The sequence below is a fragment of the Hydractinia symbiolongicarpus genome, chromosome 10, assembly GCF_029227915.1.
Source record: "Hydractinia symbiolongicarpus strain clone_291-10 chromosome 10, HSymV2.1, whole genome shotgun sequence".
In the NCBI taxonomy this organism is placed as follows: domain Eukaryota; kingdom Metazoa; phylum Cnidaria; class Hydrozoa; order Anthoathecata; family Hydractiniidae; genus Hydractinia; species Hydractinia symbiolongicarpus.
The window spans coordinates 16,354,860-16,373,395 of NC_079884.1; the positions used below are offsets into that span (position 1 = coordinate 16,354,860).

The 18,536-nt window shown below is 33.6% G+C and overlaps 1 protein-coding gene across 2 annotated transcripts in view; it reads left to right on the forward strand.

Annotated features, from left to right (window-relative positions):
* The window catches only part of LOC130612717 (EH domain-binding protein 1-like), a 51,016-nt gene that overhangs the window by 13,716 nt on the left and 18,764 nt on the right, over nucleotides 1-18,536 (forward strand). For both annotated transcript variants that reach the window (XM_057434067.1, XM_057434066.1), the window contains exons 7-23: nucleotides 4,168-4,255; nucleotides 4,793-4,883; nucleotides 6,807-6,852; nucleotides 8,200-8,317; nucleotides 10,247-10,295; nucleotides 10,805-11,368; nucleotides 11,482-11,868; nucleotides 12,066-12,149; nucleotides 13,053-13,151; nucleotides 14,412-14,670; nucleotides 15,057-15,176; nucleotides 15,278-15,426; nucleotides 15,498-15,533; nucleotides 15,712-15,832; nucleotides 17,317-17,413; nucleotides 18,017-18,090; nucleotides 18,264-18,381. In XM_057434067.1, coding sequence (XP_057290050.1) covers nucleotides 4,168-4,255; nucleotides 4,793-4,883; nucleotides 6,807-6,852; nucleotides 8,200-8,317; nucleotides 10,247-10,295; nucleotides 10,805-11,368; nucleotides 11,482-11,868; nucleotides 12,066-12,149; nucleotides 13,053-13,151; nucleotides 14,412-14,670; nucleotides 15,057-15,176; nucleotides 15,278-15,426; nucleotides 15,498-15,533; nucleotides 15,712-15,832; nucleotides 17,317-17,413; nucleotides 18,017-18,090; nucleotides 18,264-18,381 — 2,500 coding nt within the window. The remainder of the gene's footprint in view (nucleotides 1-4,167; nucleotides 4,256-4,792; nucleotides 4,884-6,806; nucleotides 6,853-8,199; nucleotides 8,318-10,246; nucleotides 10,296-10,804; nucleotides 11,369-11,481; nucleotides 11,869-12,065; nucleotides 12,150-13,052; nucleotides 13,152-14,411; nucleotides 14,671-15,056; nucleotides 15,177-15,277; nucleotides 15,427-15,497; nucleotides 15,534-15,711; nucleotides 15,833-17,316; nucleotides 17,414-18,016; nucleotides 18,091-18,263; nucleotides 18,382-18,536) is intronic.

Consider the following 18,536-nt stretch of genomic DNA (forward strand, 5'->3'; position numbering starts at 1 on the left):
CATGCTGAGGGTACAAAATATATTTATTAAACAGGCCTTGCCATCAGTCGCGAGCAATTGCCGCACCCGCGTAGTGCTCGCGTAAATGCTCGTTACCCGAGCATTCTATTGCTCGCGTAAATATTCTCAAGAATTGATTATTCTTTTAAGTGAAACTGAAAAGATATTTGGTGTGATTATTTTCCACCCATCGTGCAAAACAGTTCATTCGCCATTTCTTAAAACGTGTGCGATACGGGCATTAGGGTAATCTTTGTTGCGCATTCATTTTGCAGTAGAAAAGTGGGGGAATTTTTTAATCGTGAACCCTAAACACGATGATTGAGCCTCTACTGGTATAGCGACTCTCTCAATCTTAACTTCCTTTTCTACATGTCCGAAATAGTATGCATGACTATACTGTCGTTTTCATAAATTTAATGTTTATTTTTCAGGTCATCACAAGCAAATAGGAAAAAATATGCTTCGTTTTCAAATAATTTTTTTTATCCACGTGGTTTAAATAAAACTAATAAATAAAATCTCTTTTTAATAGGTACACGTCAGGTACATAAAATTTATACAGAAAAAAAAGTATACCGCATGTGGGTTTCGTAACAGTTGTGGCATAAAGAAAATAATCCATTAAATTTGGACCTGCTATTGTTTCCAATTGTTTCATCAAATGAAGAAATTATCTACAATTAAATCTATGATAAATTGTCTGTTCCGCCTGTAAGTGCAGTTTTGCAAACTTGCTCATCCGTGCTCCGTCAGCGTTCATTTCTTGTGTAAGACTTGGCTACCAACGAAGAAGGGGCCGGGCAAAAGAGATTTATGTCTACGTAGTTTTTTAACTAAGTCAGGAGTCGGTGAATTAGCTAGGATGGTCAGGTTGCTATGAATAGGCTTGCTTGTGGATTTAAAGGACCAGGACTATCCAATAATTCTGAGATCTAAAAGTGTCCGACCAAAACGGAAATCTAACGGACGTTTTAGGTGTGTGCCCTGAAAGACTAAATGTAAAGTTTTTTTAGTGAAAAATATGGCGAGCAAAATTGCTCGCGTAAACACTCTGACGCGAGCAATTAATTGCTCGGGAGGTTATTTGCTCATGGCAAGGCCTGATAAACCTTTTTTTTCAATTATCATTAGAGGGAAAATACTAAGAGGGTGAAATTTGCCATCAGGATGACAATGTAGGCTTTAGCTCATACATTTGAAACAAGCAAAATATTCAATAGTTGATTGGTAATCTATTTAGTATTGATTAAACATTTACTGAGAGTATATAGTGGCTGTTCATTTTTAGTTCTTTTTTTCAAGTTACATCGACGATACGATAGCGTACAATCAGGTAAATCAGTGTTCGCAACAATGATCTAAAAACGCACTTCTTTCCTGCAACATGACGGAACAAATTCCAACATACGAGATCGACAGTTGTCAACACCATTTTGTGTACATATTGCTTGTTCAATTTCAATGAAGCTATTTCCATCGCTATTGCATTGCCATGGCATTAGAATATGCATGTGGAACTATTGGATGAATTCAGCAATGGTATTAAATTATGATTGAAGAACAAGGACGTGTGTTGTACCTTATTCCAAATAGCACTTCATGTTCGATAAAAAGCGCACAAGATGTAATTTGAAGATTAACTGCACATTGCTGTATTCGACATGTACGTCATATCTCAAAAAACGCTTTAAAAAACTTTTGGATATGGGTATAATTAATGTTCCACCTTACAGCAAACGGAATACGGAAGATATTTCTTCATTATTCAGGGTTCCATGGAACTGTCTCATAATAACTTCAAAATTCCAGTAAAGTTCTTCTTATCTAACATGCAAGTGGTTGCATACTATTCCATTTTCAGTATCATATCAGTTTCACTATTGAAGTCCTTAATTTTGCCACTTTCAAAGTACATCCACATATTTTACAACATTTTTACAACGTCAAATAATGCTCAACTAAAAGTTGCATGGTGGATTGCTAGAGAAAGATGGGGAATAAATATGTAACCTGGAAAACATCTCCCTCTAAAAAGCTGCTTGTTAGTTCGGCTTAGCTTGTAAGTGGAAATAAAGAAGCTAGCTGGATATCACTCAAGTGACGATTTTACTCAGAAAAGCTTATCAGATCAGAACATTACCTGACAGAAATGCCCGTAGTTTTCTCGCTGAAAACGCCATCATGAAAAAATGCCGTCGCAAAAAATGCTCGAAGACGTTGCCCCAACAACAGAAACGGCATTGATGGCGCTTTGATCAAATTGTTGGACGAAGAATAAAAGAAAAAGGAGGAAAATTGGCCGGTTTCAATAAGAATTCGGATACGATCCAAATCTTAAAAATAGAGGTAACTGGTAAACAAAAACTTTTATGCACATTGGTGGTTTTATACTGACGTTTCCTTAATGATTCATTAAAAGCACATGATTATTTGCATTATTTTGATCGGAGTAGAGACAAGAGGTAAACAAATTCCCAAAAAAAAGTTTCTTTGTATTACCAGGTTTTTTCTCATGTCATCAAAATTCAAGTAACAGTTTATTACATTGTTCCTCTGCCTGAGTGAATTTTCCAAGGGCTTATTGACTAGTTTTAATTCATTACCACAGTAAGTTTCAGTAGTTTGATTAGATTTGGTTTTAATTGGTATTAAAACAGTAAAAGATTGCCATAGTAAATAAACATACAAAACTTAGACATTTTATTTACAAATGTAGTTTTACATATCAAAATCATCAAATCCCAGGGTGTCTGCCTTAAAAACCTTGAAAACCTAGAAATTTGTTTTAAAAACATTTTTGTGTGAAGGTTTGGAATACTGGAAAAAACATTTGAAAATTGTTATTAAGCAAATATTAATACTAAAAATATCTTGCACACATAGATAATATTAAAAACTATTTAACTGTGTATACTTATGCTCTTGGTGATATTTTTTACATCCTACTAGGTTTTTACTATCTTACCTGCTAGGATAGTATTGGTTTCCAACTTGTAACCAACTAATTAAACAAATGGTCAATTTCTACGTCATCAACAGGTTTTTTTATGCATATTTTTATCATAGAAAATTGCCACCCCAGGAATTTGAACCAACAACCAATTTGAGGCCTTAACCGATTAAGCAATTGTATCATTCAGCAGAAACTCTAATTTGACAAATTTCATATTTAAAAAAATCCTTAGGCTTGTTTTCATTAGTCATTAATTCGACAATCCAGGAGATTTGTGATTGCCTCCTTTGCTTGGTAAACCAACTCGACGACTCGTGACCTGCCTCATTTTAATCTAAAAACCGATTCGAAGACTTATTAACCAAATTAAATGGCACTGATTCTGCTTTTTAACTTTTGTACTAGCCATTCGCCAATGTAACTGTTTTTAACTTAAGATATTGGCAAAATTTATTGGTAATATCAGTAAGCATAAGAAATCAGAAACTTGCATTGATTGGAAGTAAAGTTTATGTTAAAGGTAAAAAGCCATTTACCGATATCGCTACACCACAAGCAATTAATGTGTTAAAAAACGTCTTTCCTGCAGCATTGGTTCTTCTGTTATAACTGTCATTGGGGCTCTGTATGTATACACACTTTTTTCCTCAGTCTCGTTAACCCAGAAAAAAGGATATTTTCTTATTTTAATAAGGGCCACAGGGAACAAGGTAATACCAACTTGTAGAACTTGGTTGTTTTTAGAACAGATTTAAATGAAAAAACTAGACTGAAAGTTCGGATATGAGCCTCATGATTTTCTAACATTTTCTTAAAACTTTGTTTTTTGAGCCACATTTTTTTATTAACTTATTCAGTATTTTTCGTAGGCATTCACTGCAGCTTTATCGGCTCATCAGTTCCAACACATGATAAAATATCCACACTGTCAAAGCAGTAACTGTGGTACCTGTTTGGTCATGAAAATCTTAAGAACTAGAGTTCACAGTGACAAATATGTTTATGTAGTTATTCATTCTCCATGGAACAATTAAGTCTTTCATGTTTTATATTAAATTTGTTTTTAGATAATTATACAGCCTATGGTAAAAAAATTAAAAGCTACATGTACCTAAAATTTTGGAGTAAAATGCATGTTAAAGGAAATAGTAATCTAGGGTATAAAAATATTTGTGGTAACTTTAATTTTTACTTTTTCCCTGCTATTTCAGGTGTTTTATCAACAGCTTCTGAGCATAGCTTTTCCTCACATACTGATCAAGAAGAATCATTTCACAGTCAACAAAGTTCATCTCCAATGTATGTATATAGTGTTTGAATGTTGTGTACGCAATTGGTGAAGGATCATCAATTAATGGTGTATATGTTGTGCAGTTCGTGCAAGCTTTTCCTAACATCAGATTATTTTGTCATATTTTTGTGAAATTTCAATTGTGCATAATAGGATTAATAAAAAAAGGTTTTAAAAAAAAAAAAAAAAAAATTTGCAGAACTGACATGTGGCCTAGTGGCTATGGAGTTCGCTTCATAATCACAAAGTCTGTGGTCCATAGCGCGGGCATGTTTAGCAAGTGCCTTTACCACAACTATGGGTCAATGCATGCCATGTGAGGGAAATTGGGTAGGCAATGCGTGTATGTGTATACCTAATAACCTAACCTGAAAATTAGGTGTATACCTAATGAATACATTCAGAACACAGGACTCACATTGATAACGTTTGCAACACTAAAGTGGCTATATCCTGTTTAAATATTTGGAATAACAATAATAAAACTAATGCCAACCCGCAAAAAGCAAAAAAAAATGTATGTACATTTTAATTTTTTTTAATAGGAATCTGAAGAAATCAACTCCTAACAAACAGGTTGTATACTTAAGTCCAAAGTTTTCTGCTTCTCCAGTGTCTCAGGAAAAGAATGCAGAGGTAAATGCAATGTGTTTTTTAGTGTAGATTTTCATCTCACTAACTGTGAAAATGTGAGAAATTTGAGGAATTTTCCTTTTTTACGAATATCCTTAAAGAAAGTAATAATGATAAATGTTATGAAGATCTGCCTTAAGATAGGGGGGATTTATTGGGACAAAATTGCCATTTTCGTGTACTTTCCAAAGTGTCAAAAAGTTTATCCTCTAGAAATTGTGATCCTTTGAGTTAATTTCCAATGACAATTTGCAAAAACTCAATTACTTTTTATGGTTGTTTTTAGTAAGATTACTATATTAGCAGTTTATGTTCAACGATGTGCTGTTTTACTCTCACAGGAAAAAAAGGAGTAAATTGGATTTCCACTAGGGTGAATTCTCCTATCGCTTTCAAATCATATCAAACTCTATATTTACCATAGTACCTTCAACCTGAGCCAGAATTTACATTGGACATTTACATTAGAAAAATAATCTTTAAAAAAAGAATGGAAAGGAGTATTTAATGAAATTAGGTTCTTCTTCTTCTTAGAAGGAACCGTAAAAACATTTTCTCTTACCAATTGGATATTAATATAAGTTGAAAACATTTAAGGGTGTGTAAAAAAAGTATCAGAGCTACATTTTATTAGACGTTTTGTTACTGAAAAATAATTATTTAAATAATCACAGACCAATTAAAATGTTATTTAATCAAAAATAAATGCATAGCATACTAGTTCACGCAATTTCAATGTAAGCAAAAGCATGCACCACAGTTTCATAAAGCAGATTGAGGAGAGACTGATTTTAAGAATTTTTATTTAGTTAGATGCAGAGAATGATACCAATATTTAGTTAGATGCAGAGAATGATACCAATATTTAGTTAGATGCAGAGAATGATACCAATATTTAGTTAGATGCAGAGAATGATACCAATATTTAGTTAGATGCAGAGAATGATACCAATATTTAGTTAGATGCAGAGAATGATACCAATATTTAGGAAAAAAATTAGATCCTTCTGGTAGTATTGTTCGTACCCCAAGTCATCAGTGGAATCAACACAATCGTCAGCAGAACCGATTTTACTCATTATCTGAACACTCACAACGACCCAATTGCAGTGGAAAACAAAACAAAAAAAACTCACAAATCATTAATTCAAAGTCACTATTGATTTCACAGAAAAGTGTTTAACAAAATTTTTTTGAGCGATGAGAAAGTTCGCACTGGTTGAAATTCAGCTTTACATCTCTTCAATTATCACATAATAATATATTCTTTACCGGCTTTTTAACCTTGTGTGTAAAGCAATTTGTGCTTACAAATTTGCAAAAATTAAGCATGATAAAATAAAAGATTTCTCCATTATATAAACTACTTGTCAAAGTTGATCACATTTTGATTTCTGTGCCAATTTTATAACCATCTCTTACTAATAAGTGTCTTCCCTGGAAGATTAAAATATAAGTTGCTCCCCAGACCCTTGAGGCTTTGCATAAATTCTATCTTAATCTTTTTGTTCTTGTAGAAAAGCACAGCAAGATTTTTTAAAATATCTGAAGGCTTAGTTTTGAGGTCACAGCATACACATCAGGGTGCAAACAAATCTGGGTGCAAACACATCTGAAAATTTAATTTTTTTTCGTTTTTAATAAAGTGAGTGGAAATATATTTAAGCCCAACAGTTTTAACTTACTCTGCCGATTCAATTTATGCATAAAACCATGTGCACATGTGTGTATTCTGTTTATCGTTGTATTTGCAGAGAAAGTAAACATATAAAAATTCCTATTTTTCCTTGAGTTTGTACAGTTTGTTTTTCTTCAATGTAAATTTTTTTTCTCTTTTTTACTGTTAGATTTCTGTTATATCTCACAATATAATTGATGCACATACTTCATTAAAAATATATATCTGAGAGTAATTTTTCGGTTTAGATTTCAAACGTAGTAAAGAGAGGAAAACCCGACCAAGACTTACTAGGTATGTGTGTCTCTTGTATCTTTTTTAGTCGATATATATATTTATCTTATGGTTAGAGTTTTTCTCGCACTTTGATTGGCTAATCTGCACGAAATACATGCTATATTTTTATTTTCATTGGGAAACAAAAACAATTTTTACTTATTTTTCAATTCTACTCGCCGAGTAAAGTTATTGTTTTCATGAAAAACGAGAACTTGTCGGTAAATTTGTTCCATAATTTTCTCCTCATAAAAAACACAAACTAACAATCAATCATAAATATTCACAGTTTAATTATTCTTTGTTTCGAGATTAAAGAGAAGTGTCAGTGCTCTCCACCGTAGAGATTTTCAATTAAACTGTAACTTTAGGTTGGTGTGGTTATATATATAGCGCGTTAAAGGAGTTTTGTGTTTAATTCGATTGTTTAACTTAACTTATTATACATTAGTGGTACTTATTAAGCATACGAAAATAATTTTGCGAGATAAACGCAATATGGAACGATTTTTCACTATAAGAGAAGAAGAAATTAAGAATTTACAAGTTAAATCACTGTTTTTACTTCAACTAATTTGTGTTGAATTAACATAAATATATTACTTTAAAATTTATTTTTATTTAATTTCATTCAGGCGTGACATAAACAAGCTTTGTTTTTCTTATGAAATAATTACCATCCGCGCATAATTTAAATTAAAAAAAATTATTATGAATTAAAAGACATAAATAACACATTAACTTGCAATAAAATATTTTGCTGTTGAACTTCATAAACCGTGGTTGAAATGAAACAATCATCTGCCAAGTATATCAAATTACAATAATATATGCTCAGTTCATATGATGAACTAGTTATCGCACTTGTTCACGAAAAATATCGTATACGTTTTTTAGTTCTCGTATATTTCACTCGCCTAAAGGTTCGTAAACAAAAACTTAAAAAACTCAAAATTTCCGATATTTTTCTCGGCACCGTGCGATAACTACTACATATATAGCATTATATTTAAAGAAAATATACTGTTTTATCAACATAGAGCATTATTTTTGGGTCCATATTTTTGGTGTAAATTTTGTCAACAAAAACAAAATATTTGCTGAATTCTAAAAAAAGTCGTTAACTTGTTCAACAGAGTTCATGATAGCAGTTCCTAAACCAGGAAATCTCTTTACTATTAGTTCAGGGAAGTCGAGAAATTTAAATACAATTTATATGCGGACAGCACCATGATATGTTAAGTACTGGCTTAGGTATTTTCTCAGAGAGTTAACAAAAGTGAAACATAAAAACCTGTTTTATTTGTAGTAGTATTATTTATTTTTGATTTAAGCCGTATACAAAATGTTTTTTTATTTTCTTAGCATGGTGTCAGAAGATAACTGCTGGTTATCGAGGTGTTAAAGTGACGAATATGACAACATCATGGCGAAGTGGACTGGCGTTTTGTGCCATTCTTCATTATTTTCACCCAGAGCTTGTGTGAGTGATTTCAGTTATCAATGTAAAAGAATAAGCAAGTGACCACGCAGAAGTTTGTTGATGTTTAAAACATATTGAGTTGCAAAATATTCTTCACTACCTGCCTGCTGAGATTTAACGACTTCTGAAAGTAAAATGCATAGTATCCTGCTAAAAACCCACGCCTAAATTCACATGAATAACCTAAATGGAGACCCTCTTAAAATCTTCTAAATAAACTAAAATATGGATATCATGTTCAGGACGCACGTCAGCTAGCTAGCTGACTTTTATTTTTAGTTTAGTATAAGTGCACTTTATCCTTTCTGTATTAGTATCAGTCGCTGAACTCAGTGTTGCTTACAATAAATTTTTGAATTTTTACAGATTTTTGCCTGTGTTTTTTTATACACGGAAGCTTCTTTCGTTATATCACTATAATCACTCCAATATATTTGCGACACCTATACCCGTGAAAAGAGTTCCACTTAAGCGTTTAGGTCACTGTAAATTAATTTCCCTTGTTTGTGTCTTTGTGTACGGCCTGACCACGGAACAATAATCACGGTTTCCTTTTTTTTTACGCCTCTATTTTTTAGAAATCATGGCCGTACAGAAAAAGAATTCATTATTTTATGTGAATAGTATTGTTAAAATTAGGGAAAACATTTCATGCTTACAAATAACTGTTGTGAATAACTGACGACATTTTCCTCGCTGGTAACTAGAAACCACCTACCACAAAAACTGTTGCAATTCCCCAAAGTTTCCTTCTATCTACCTGGTTCAGAACCGACGGATTGATGATATCGTCATAAATCTTTCAAACCCCGATTATCAACTTTACTTGCTTCACACAGTAGAGATGTACATTGACAAGCCATTGATGACGTCGACAAAATATTTTAAGTCAGTTATCTCCAACTGTTCGTCTGCCTAAGTGGATTATATCTACAATACTGTACAGAGAATTATTGGAACAACGGCAATTTTTCGTAATTTTTTTAAATATGGACAAAAGCCTCAAACAGTCAATTCTCTGCAGTGAGGTTACAAAATCACTACTTCTACATGGTGCAATTACTTGTGGCCACGACCCAATATATGACTAAGGATTATACAATTCGTAATTTTTCAGTACTCTTCACTCTGGAATAATCGAAAAATCATCTGCACAATAATATTTGTGGTATGTGCATAAAGGAAATGTTATTAGAAAAACTCGTTACAACACGGAACGTATTTTCGTAAATAACGCCCTTTTTTGAATAACACCGAGTTTCCGATTTAATTGGCCTTAATTTAAAGCCTAGGCAGTATATTTTAAATTTTGGTATTTGCGTGAATAACACCCCTTTAAATCTCTCATCCGGGCGAAAATCTAAATAAAAAGGTCGCAATTTAAATAAAAACTCAGGCCTTAATTGTATATGCAGTATATTTTAATTTTGTTTTATTTTTATACTTCCAAGGAGTGAAACAATTTTTTGCGACTTACTGTTTTTGCTTTATAATAAAAAAAAATTACAAACAAAAAAAGATAGTATTTTCCTTAGTAGCTACTGATTTCAGCACAAAACTATGTTATCAACGTAGAAATTATTCACAGCGAACTCTTCAACACTGCTTTACTTTAAAGCCTAGAATCATTTACTTAGCTAAGATAAAAAAAAGAATTAAAAAACATTACTTAAAAACGAGTTTTTACGTAATGTTTTTTTTTTAATTAAGTTTTTTTTATGATTGACCTCATAGCAATTTGTCAACACAAGAATTACAATGTTCAGTGTCAATATTCTATTTTTAAACGTTTTGTAAATGCTTAAAGCACAAGATGTTTAAAAGTGTCTTCATATAAATCGATCGCGTGTGATGTGATATGTATCTGCAGATGGAATAGGACAATGTTGTACCGCTTGTTAATTTCTTGTTGTGTTTTTTTGGTTTTAGTGACTACCCGAGTCTTTCACCACACAACATTAAAAATAACAACAAACTGGTAAGCAGTGTTCATCAAATGTCAATAACTGTTATTTTTTGTAGACATTATTTGACACGTTTGTATTGTGTAAAATAATTCTTTTCTCTTTTGTTATTGTTGAGTTTTAAAAGGAAGTAGGTTTTAATTTTTCTTTGTCTGTGTCGATTTTATAGTTGTCATTTTGAAGCTTGAGTTGAGTGGTCTGACAAATGAAAGATGTGTATCAAAAACTTTTAATTTTTATCGATCAGGTTGATATATACAGTCAGCTGAAAGTTATCTTCACATTTTTTGTCAAGCAATATAGTTTGAAAGAATATTAAGAAAAATTCAAAGTGGCTTAATTATTATAACCCGACTCAAACCTTGTTCCAGGCTCAAAATTATTTAGTTGTTTATAATTAAACTTGAAGAATAATTTAAGGATATACTTTGTTAGCTTCTTATTATTCTATAATCATTTCTATATGTCTTTTTGACTATCAACATCAAATTACGAATTGTTAATTAGGTTTGTTTGATCTTAGGCATTTGATGGTTTTGAATTTCTCGGTATCTCAAAAATTTTGGATCCAAATGACATGGTACGCGCAGCTACTCCTGATAAACTCACTGTGATGACTTACCTTCATCAAATTAAGCATCATTTCGAAACGAACAAAACAACCACAACCATCAACTCATTAATGTCACAATACAAATTTATTACTGGTACTGAAGATATGTTTTCCAACTTAACTAAAAATACCTCGCCTACCCATCAGGCTGATAAAAAGAAACGAAATAAAGATAAAAAATCAACGAGTAAAAAAAGTAAACTAAAATCGAACGTTGAAGTTGATAGTGTCACGGATGCGCAAGAAATTGACTCTATATTAAATAAGTTGAGAGTTGATGAGCATATAAATGAAGTAAAGAAATACAGAGAGCCAGAACCAGCGCCACCCGTGAAAGCAGAAGTTCAACAACAGCAACATCATGTGGAGAGAGCTTCAAGTGTTGATGAGGATGAAATGTTGAACACAATCATTGAAAAAACCTCAACGCAAAAGGATGAATTACAGACAGAAAAACCTGCTCAATTCAACAAGGTGGTTATCTATTTTTATTGAGCATCATTCTTTTCACTAGTCAGCAATGAATGTACCCAGATACCTTTGAGGCCTACTTTTCTGTTTACTTTTTCTTATTCTTTTATTATTAGAATTCTATGGATGGGCCTGTCAAACATTCCACGTCACTTTTAAGGGAAGTTTCCAACGAAGACAATGAACCGTCAAAAAAATTAGAACTTGCTGTCACAAGCAAATATGATAAAGTCCTCGAAACTTCATCTACCCCTAAAATTAGGGCAACAGAAAAAGCGAAAAGAAAACTCCCATTAACTTCACAATTCGAAGGGGTCCAGAAGAAATCAGACAATAAGCACAGCACATCAGCAGAAGTGCACACTATTTCTGATTCCATTTGTGCTGACAATAACGAACAAGATGTTAAACAAAAGGATTATAGTGATAATTATACTGTCGAGACGATGAAAGAACACGGGGAAAATAAAGAAAAAGAAAAACATCCTCCAGGATGTGAACAGGTATGAAATTAAATATTCAATGCAGCGAGACTCGTGTAAAAAAACTGCTCCTTCTGCATTTTAACCACTTATGGCTTATCACTAATAAAGAGCGTTCATGATGCCGAATCACTGAGAGACCAACATTTTCACGGCTACAGCTCACCTGAAAACATTTTATCGTACAACGATTAGTTATTTTTATTCTTATCATGTAGGATAGACAAGACATAATTCAAGAACGAGCTCGCCAGTTAATAATGGAGGCTCGAATGAAAACACAATCAGCCGATGTTGAAAAGGTACTGAATACTTTATAACGCTATTGTATCTCTTCCGTGTCGTTTTGTGATCTAATATTTTTTTCGTTGAAATATTTTTTTAATTTTATTTTAACTTTTGTACAAATATAGTAAAACAGGGCAGTCCCTACACGAACAGATTAATGTTTGTAGTGTTTAGCTCTCCGCAATTCGGTTTCGAATTGTTACTCAATCCTGAAAAGCCAGGTCTTTAAATTGTTTAAAATTTAAAATCGTCATTGTTACAATCAACTTCAGGATTATGAGAGTTTTAACCTCATAAACAACCTGGAGGAGAATTTTTTCGCGCATAGTTTAACAATAATTTTGCGCGAGCGCGAATGATAAATAGTTTTTAACAACAACGGGAATGAAAAATGCTAGTATTGCTCCCTCTACTTATAGATAATCAGACGTCAGAAAAGTAACAAAATAGAATTTAAATTTTTCAATAACTTACAAAATGGGCCAAAATTCGCGACCGTTTGTAACTGGAATTTTCTGCTGTTAAAGTATCAGCCGTCGTATGTGCTACATTTTTTCCACACACGCATGTGGGTAGACTGTCCTGATAGCACTGTTGAAGAGTTCCACACTACTAAGTTCCGTGTGCTATAAAGCATTAGACGCGTACTTATTCTCCTCTCCGTTTTAACTTGCAGAATAGTAAATATATTTCGTTAAAATTGTTTTATTTTGTAAATTATTAAAAAATTTATATACTTTCACAGCGTGTACAAGTTCTTTCTTTGAAAAGTTTTATGTAATAATTTTGATTAAACGGTAAACTTTCAAGAGTCGAGAAGATTCGCTCAACGTTTTTTTAACGTCGAAGTCCACATCATAATGGCTTGTGTATTTTCTGTACCTTCCACCAATGACCTTAAATTACATCATTTTAAGACGGATTCAGAGAAGCAGAAAGAAATCAATACACGTGGTCGTAATTTTGTTGAAGTGCAGAAACATAAAGACAAGATCTTACAAGAAAAACTGAACATGGTGAGTACTGGACGGAATTTAATTTTTTCCTTTCTTGCCAGGTTTGCACCGCTGGAACAACGGCTTGTCGCAGACTGCCTTCTACAAGCCAATGAAAACCTTTGGCAAATAATGTCATATATGCGTCGCCGAATTAGCCGTCAACTTTTATTAGAAAAAAAGGTTAAGCAACCTGGGTTTTAATATACTAGAAATTGTTGCTTTTAGTCGCAAAACCTCTATGCTCTCATTGTTCTTGTTGGCTTCTTTGAGAGAGGTGCAATTGCGCGATTTTGCAGGTGTTGCCTAATTTACATTATGGATCAGTGTACATATCGCTTCAAGGTAGTACTATGTGAAGCGACAAACGTAACCGCAGGTAGTTTTTAAGAAAGTTTATTTTACTTGTACAGGTGACAAAGCCATTTAAAAAATTTCTAGATTCCTATCTCAAACTGAGAAAAAAGAAGCTGAGAGTGCTGCTTACGATCGTTATAAAGATTCATATTTCAATCTGTCGTTAAAAAATTGTGTATAATCTGGTATTTTGATTGGCTCCTTAAATAAGTTTCCAGTATAGTTGAAAACGATACATAACATATTTTAATTTTTGGCTACGTAACTTTAGATTTGCAGCAGTACGCACCACACCAATCTTGCTTTCTGTTGTTTTTTTCGTCTTTTTTAAATAAGAAACATTTATAAGAAACTCAGACTCAAATTTGGCAAAATTTAAGTAGCATTTAAGGAAAATTACCAGGCTGAATTGGTTAGGAACATAATTTTAAGAAACGTGAAACTTTTAAGGAACATCTTTTTCAACAAAATAGCCGCCCGAAAAAGGAGTTCAAATTCTAAAATGACTTAATCTAAACAATATTTTCAGAAACATTTCAGGCTAAAGATACAAAAAAATTAAGAAACATTGAGGCCTGAACGCAAATTTTGTGTTTCTTATATAAAAAAGAGTGTATATACTGGAATTTTGATAAACAATAAGAAGGGTTTAGCGTAGCTAACTTGAGGCCTAATACAACGCTACCTAACCCTTCCAACATTTTTCTGTTTTCATTTGGAATGGGTGGAGATTCTCTTTACCTTCACTATTTTTGTAGAGGGTTCATGCACCGCACTAAAAGATTATTTGATAGAGTTCTGATTGGTACGCTTATTCAACTTTAGTACGATAGGAGAAACAATCGCAGTATGTCTAACACTAATATTTTCTCACAAAAATCTTCTTGCTCATGTGTGGATCATGCTGCTTTATTTTCTTTGCAGCAAGAAGATCGCAAAAAGTTATTAAGAGCTCAAGCTAACCAGTTGCTAGAAGAAGCCAAATTTCAAGGGGCTGCTACTAATATTGACCAAAGCAATTTGTCGGATTCACAGTCGTCTCCTTGCGAGGAAGAACCGCCGCCAGCGATGTCGGCCCCTTCCGAGTTCAACAGGAACCCGTTCACTCTTGTAAAAAAGAAGAGCTTGAAACAGCTGACTTCGAATCAATATTTGAAAGCCGAAAAAAAGGAGAAGTCGAAAGGTAATTATCCTATACTTGAGGGAAAGAACTCAAAACTTGTAACGCATTTTATATTTTTTATTTACGCTGTTTTATTTATTTCTCTACATACTTACTTCTCTATTAAAACTTTTTTTTATTTTCACGATTTTACGTGACTGCATATGTTCTGCTTATTTACACTGAAATTTTACAGTCCTGAAAAGATGGTCTTTTTTAAAAAGACGGCTTTTAAAAAATTATTTGATAGCTAATTTTTAAAATGAAAAAGTAAATAGCCTTATATGGGTGTGAAGATTTTCGTCGCCAGTGACTGGGAAAAAACAATAAACTGGTAACTTCGACGACAACGGATGATTAGCTGCTTGCCGTTTGTTGATGCAATAATCCTTTTTGATTTTGTTCAGCTAAGCAAGCCCAACTGAAGAAAACGCCTCCTAAAGATGCTGTTTCATATGCCGAGTCAAGAAAAGTACAATTCGATGCTTTAGAACAAGACTTTCACCACAAACCGAAAAGAGATGTGGGTGAGTTAGGATGGTGTTGATATCTTTCTTTTTTTAGTGAAATTTTCAGAACTTCCCTTCTTTTTTAATTCCCCACTCACCTCTTTTTCTTTCTTTCTAAGCTGCTGAAATTGCTGCAGAGCTTGCAAAAATGAGAGAGGAAGAAGAGGCTGCGCAACGAATGATTGACGCTGTCGAGCATCCTATTGTTGATGAGAGTAAGGAGGAAGGGGAGGAAGTAGAGAGTTCTGAAGAGGAGGAAGAAAATGTGGTACGATTCGTGTTTGTTGTTTATGCTTATATAGTTTGTGCGTGTATTCTTTTGGTTTCTTTTTTTTTCAGCCGGTTGACGATTATTTTTACGAGTTAGAGAACTTTGTAAGTGTTTCTATCAATGTTAATATTTTTTATTATTATTATTTTGTTGTTGTTACTGTTGATGTTGTTGTTGGAGTTTTGGTTGTAGGGGGGCTTTTTAGTAGTGGTCGTTATCCGCTTTTCCGTCGCTATGGGTGTCGTGTTGTTAACGAGTTTTTATTCTATTGTTGTGATGCAGAATTTGCGATCAGCCGGCGAGTATTACACAAACGAGCTGGTTGAATTAGAGAAAGAAACGAAAGCGTTGGATAGAGTTGCACAAAAATTGGAACTGGAGCTGAGGAAATCCATGGCTGTTGGTGAGTTTATTAACGATGACTGTGTCTTGTGACGTTAATCTGTTACCTTGTGGTGTCGTTTATGGGGGCTTTCATAAGTACATTAGATCAGTATTAACAGGCCATTTCTTGAATAAAACTATGCTAGAGCTACAAAAAGCACCCGCTGAAAAAATTAAGAGTGCTATGGTGTGCACTATGAACGCAATGATGTGTTTGTAGATTCACTATATGTTTTTGGCATTAAATATATTCTAGACATTTTCAGTCCTGGTCTTTTAAGGTGCGCCATCGCGCCCCTGCACTTCCCCATGCTACTGCAACAATGGAGCAGCGTTTTCAAACACGCAGAAATTGAATACATTGCATTGCCTAATAACACCTGTTTTTTTAATGTTACTGGATTTTTATGTTTTGAGATAAATTCATTAGGTTAGGGCATCATTAGGTTGTATATTGCAGATGTCGTCGGTGGCATGCTTTGAAAATGCTTGTGACTGGCACAACTTAACATGAAGCAAAACTGTACAGGAGACTCAATTGTTAGAGTCTTCGCAGTACATCTCTTCTCACAAAACCGAGAGCGGGGCTGACTTATTGCCTGCTGTGTCGTGTGGGAGACAGAACTTCTGGACTTCTTTTTAATAGGATATATAGTTTTTTCGGTTATTGTTACTGAACATATTTGATTTCTCTTTCCCCTTTTAAAAAGACTTTTTAAACTTTATTCAACATGTTTGTTCTTTGGTATTACATCACGAGAACATTCGTCCGAAAGTTGTATTAAAGTACATGACACCCAACCTCTCCCATGTTCTGGTTATGTTTAACTTGCATGGGTGCGCACTCTTCTCGCAGTATTCTCTGTGACGATGAAGGTCGGACTGACTTGTGGCATGATTCCAAATCGGCTGGTGCATTACACTGGGACTCAAACGAAAGACCTCGTTTGAGTCCCAGTGTAATGCACCAGCCGAGCATAAGAGTGTCAGCATTTTTAAACAAATCAATCACGAAGAAATTAATGTTATGTAATCACCGTAATAGCCTTTTTCATCGCTCTATAATATTTTAGAAAAAGAAAAAATTCACAAGTGCGATAAAAGCACTCGTAAATCTTTTTACGAGTGTGCGGGCGAGTGCGCATGCGATCGCACTCGTCTCAAGGAATGGCCTGTATTGTGTAGGAGAAAATAGCAAGATATTTAATGCATTTCTAGATAGTCATTGCACTAAGTGTAACCACCAAATTTTGCTGGTACTAATGCCTCACTAAACAGTTGACGTGTGAGAGTAAAATGTCAATTTGAGCATGGTAGAGTAAAACATGTTGACTTTTTTAATCGTGAGGTCGTTGTAATATGTATTGTTTAAACACGTTGTTTATTTAAGCTAGTATCAATTCTACTCACATTCTTTCTGTTCTGCAACTCGCGTGTTTAAACGCTCGCGTATGTGGTCTGCTATGCTGTGTACAGTGTGTTATTTTTCTTATTGTTGTTAAGGTGATAAAGAAGAAGAAGAAGATCTGCTTCAAGAATGGTTTAACTTGGTTAACAAAAAAAATAATATTATTCGACGACAAAACGAAATTGCTTTGCTGTGAGCGTTTTTTCATGTTTTTTATAGGCCTGCGTATGTTAAAATCAGAACAATTATAAGTCTTATTGGTTGAGAAAAATTTCCATTTCGATCAAACTAAAAGTTGAAGTCATTTTAACTTTTCCATTTAACAGGTCGGAAAAATTATAAAAACAAAAGAATAATTAGCCGAAAAGCCACTCAATTAGAGAACTAAAATATTATTCTTGTTCCCTTTCGACCCGTTTGTTTTTGAGTTGAAATTCAGCCTTAATTTAGATATTTATTTGCCAGCGTGGTATGTTATATATTTCATTGAAAGCGCAAAATACGCAGTAATATAAGTTATAGGGAGGACAGAGACAAACAGGGAAATTTGCTGAACAAAATTTACGAAAGGTTTTCCATGGAAATTTCACGGAAGTTTCATTTGTGGTACACAACGTCAACTGTTTAGTTACTTGACGAAGTGTCACATTAATCTGATAATAAATATCAGATCCGTGCAGAATATTTCAAATGAAAACCAGCAGGGGAAGCCAAAATATGTTGCACCCAAATGAAGTTAAGCGGATATAAGTGATAGCATACGTAAGATATTAAAGATAGACTTTTATTTTTTAGTGCTCAAGGAGACGAACTTGAAAGGCGCTGTGAGATCATAAACCGTGAATTGCGAGTACTTAGTTCAATGAGTGGTAAGTCGTGAAAAAATCGAATTTTATTTTAGAATCGTTGTTGATATTTTGTAATTGTTCGGTAGTCAGGGATTGATTAGTGACTTTCAGCTGTTTTAATCGGATCCAACTTCACACACACCCTACTTATGTGTTTCTCGTGGTTACTTGTGTCAATCTGGCATTGTCTTTAGAAATAGAAAAAACAGAGGAGATTCATCATCGTGAAGAAACGCTACTTACGCAACTTGTAACGCTTGTCAATCAACGAAACCAACTAGTTCAAATTGAAGATACTCAACTGCAACAAAGGTTTGTATTGTCGTTTTGTCGACATGTTCATGTGCTAATGTTTGCTAGAACTTGGCTTGTCTATTGGCGATGTCGTTATTTGTAGCCTTGACGAAATTGGGGAATTAAGCCTCGACGCGATGCATTAATGCTTCGATTAGAATTATTTTCTTTCA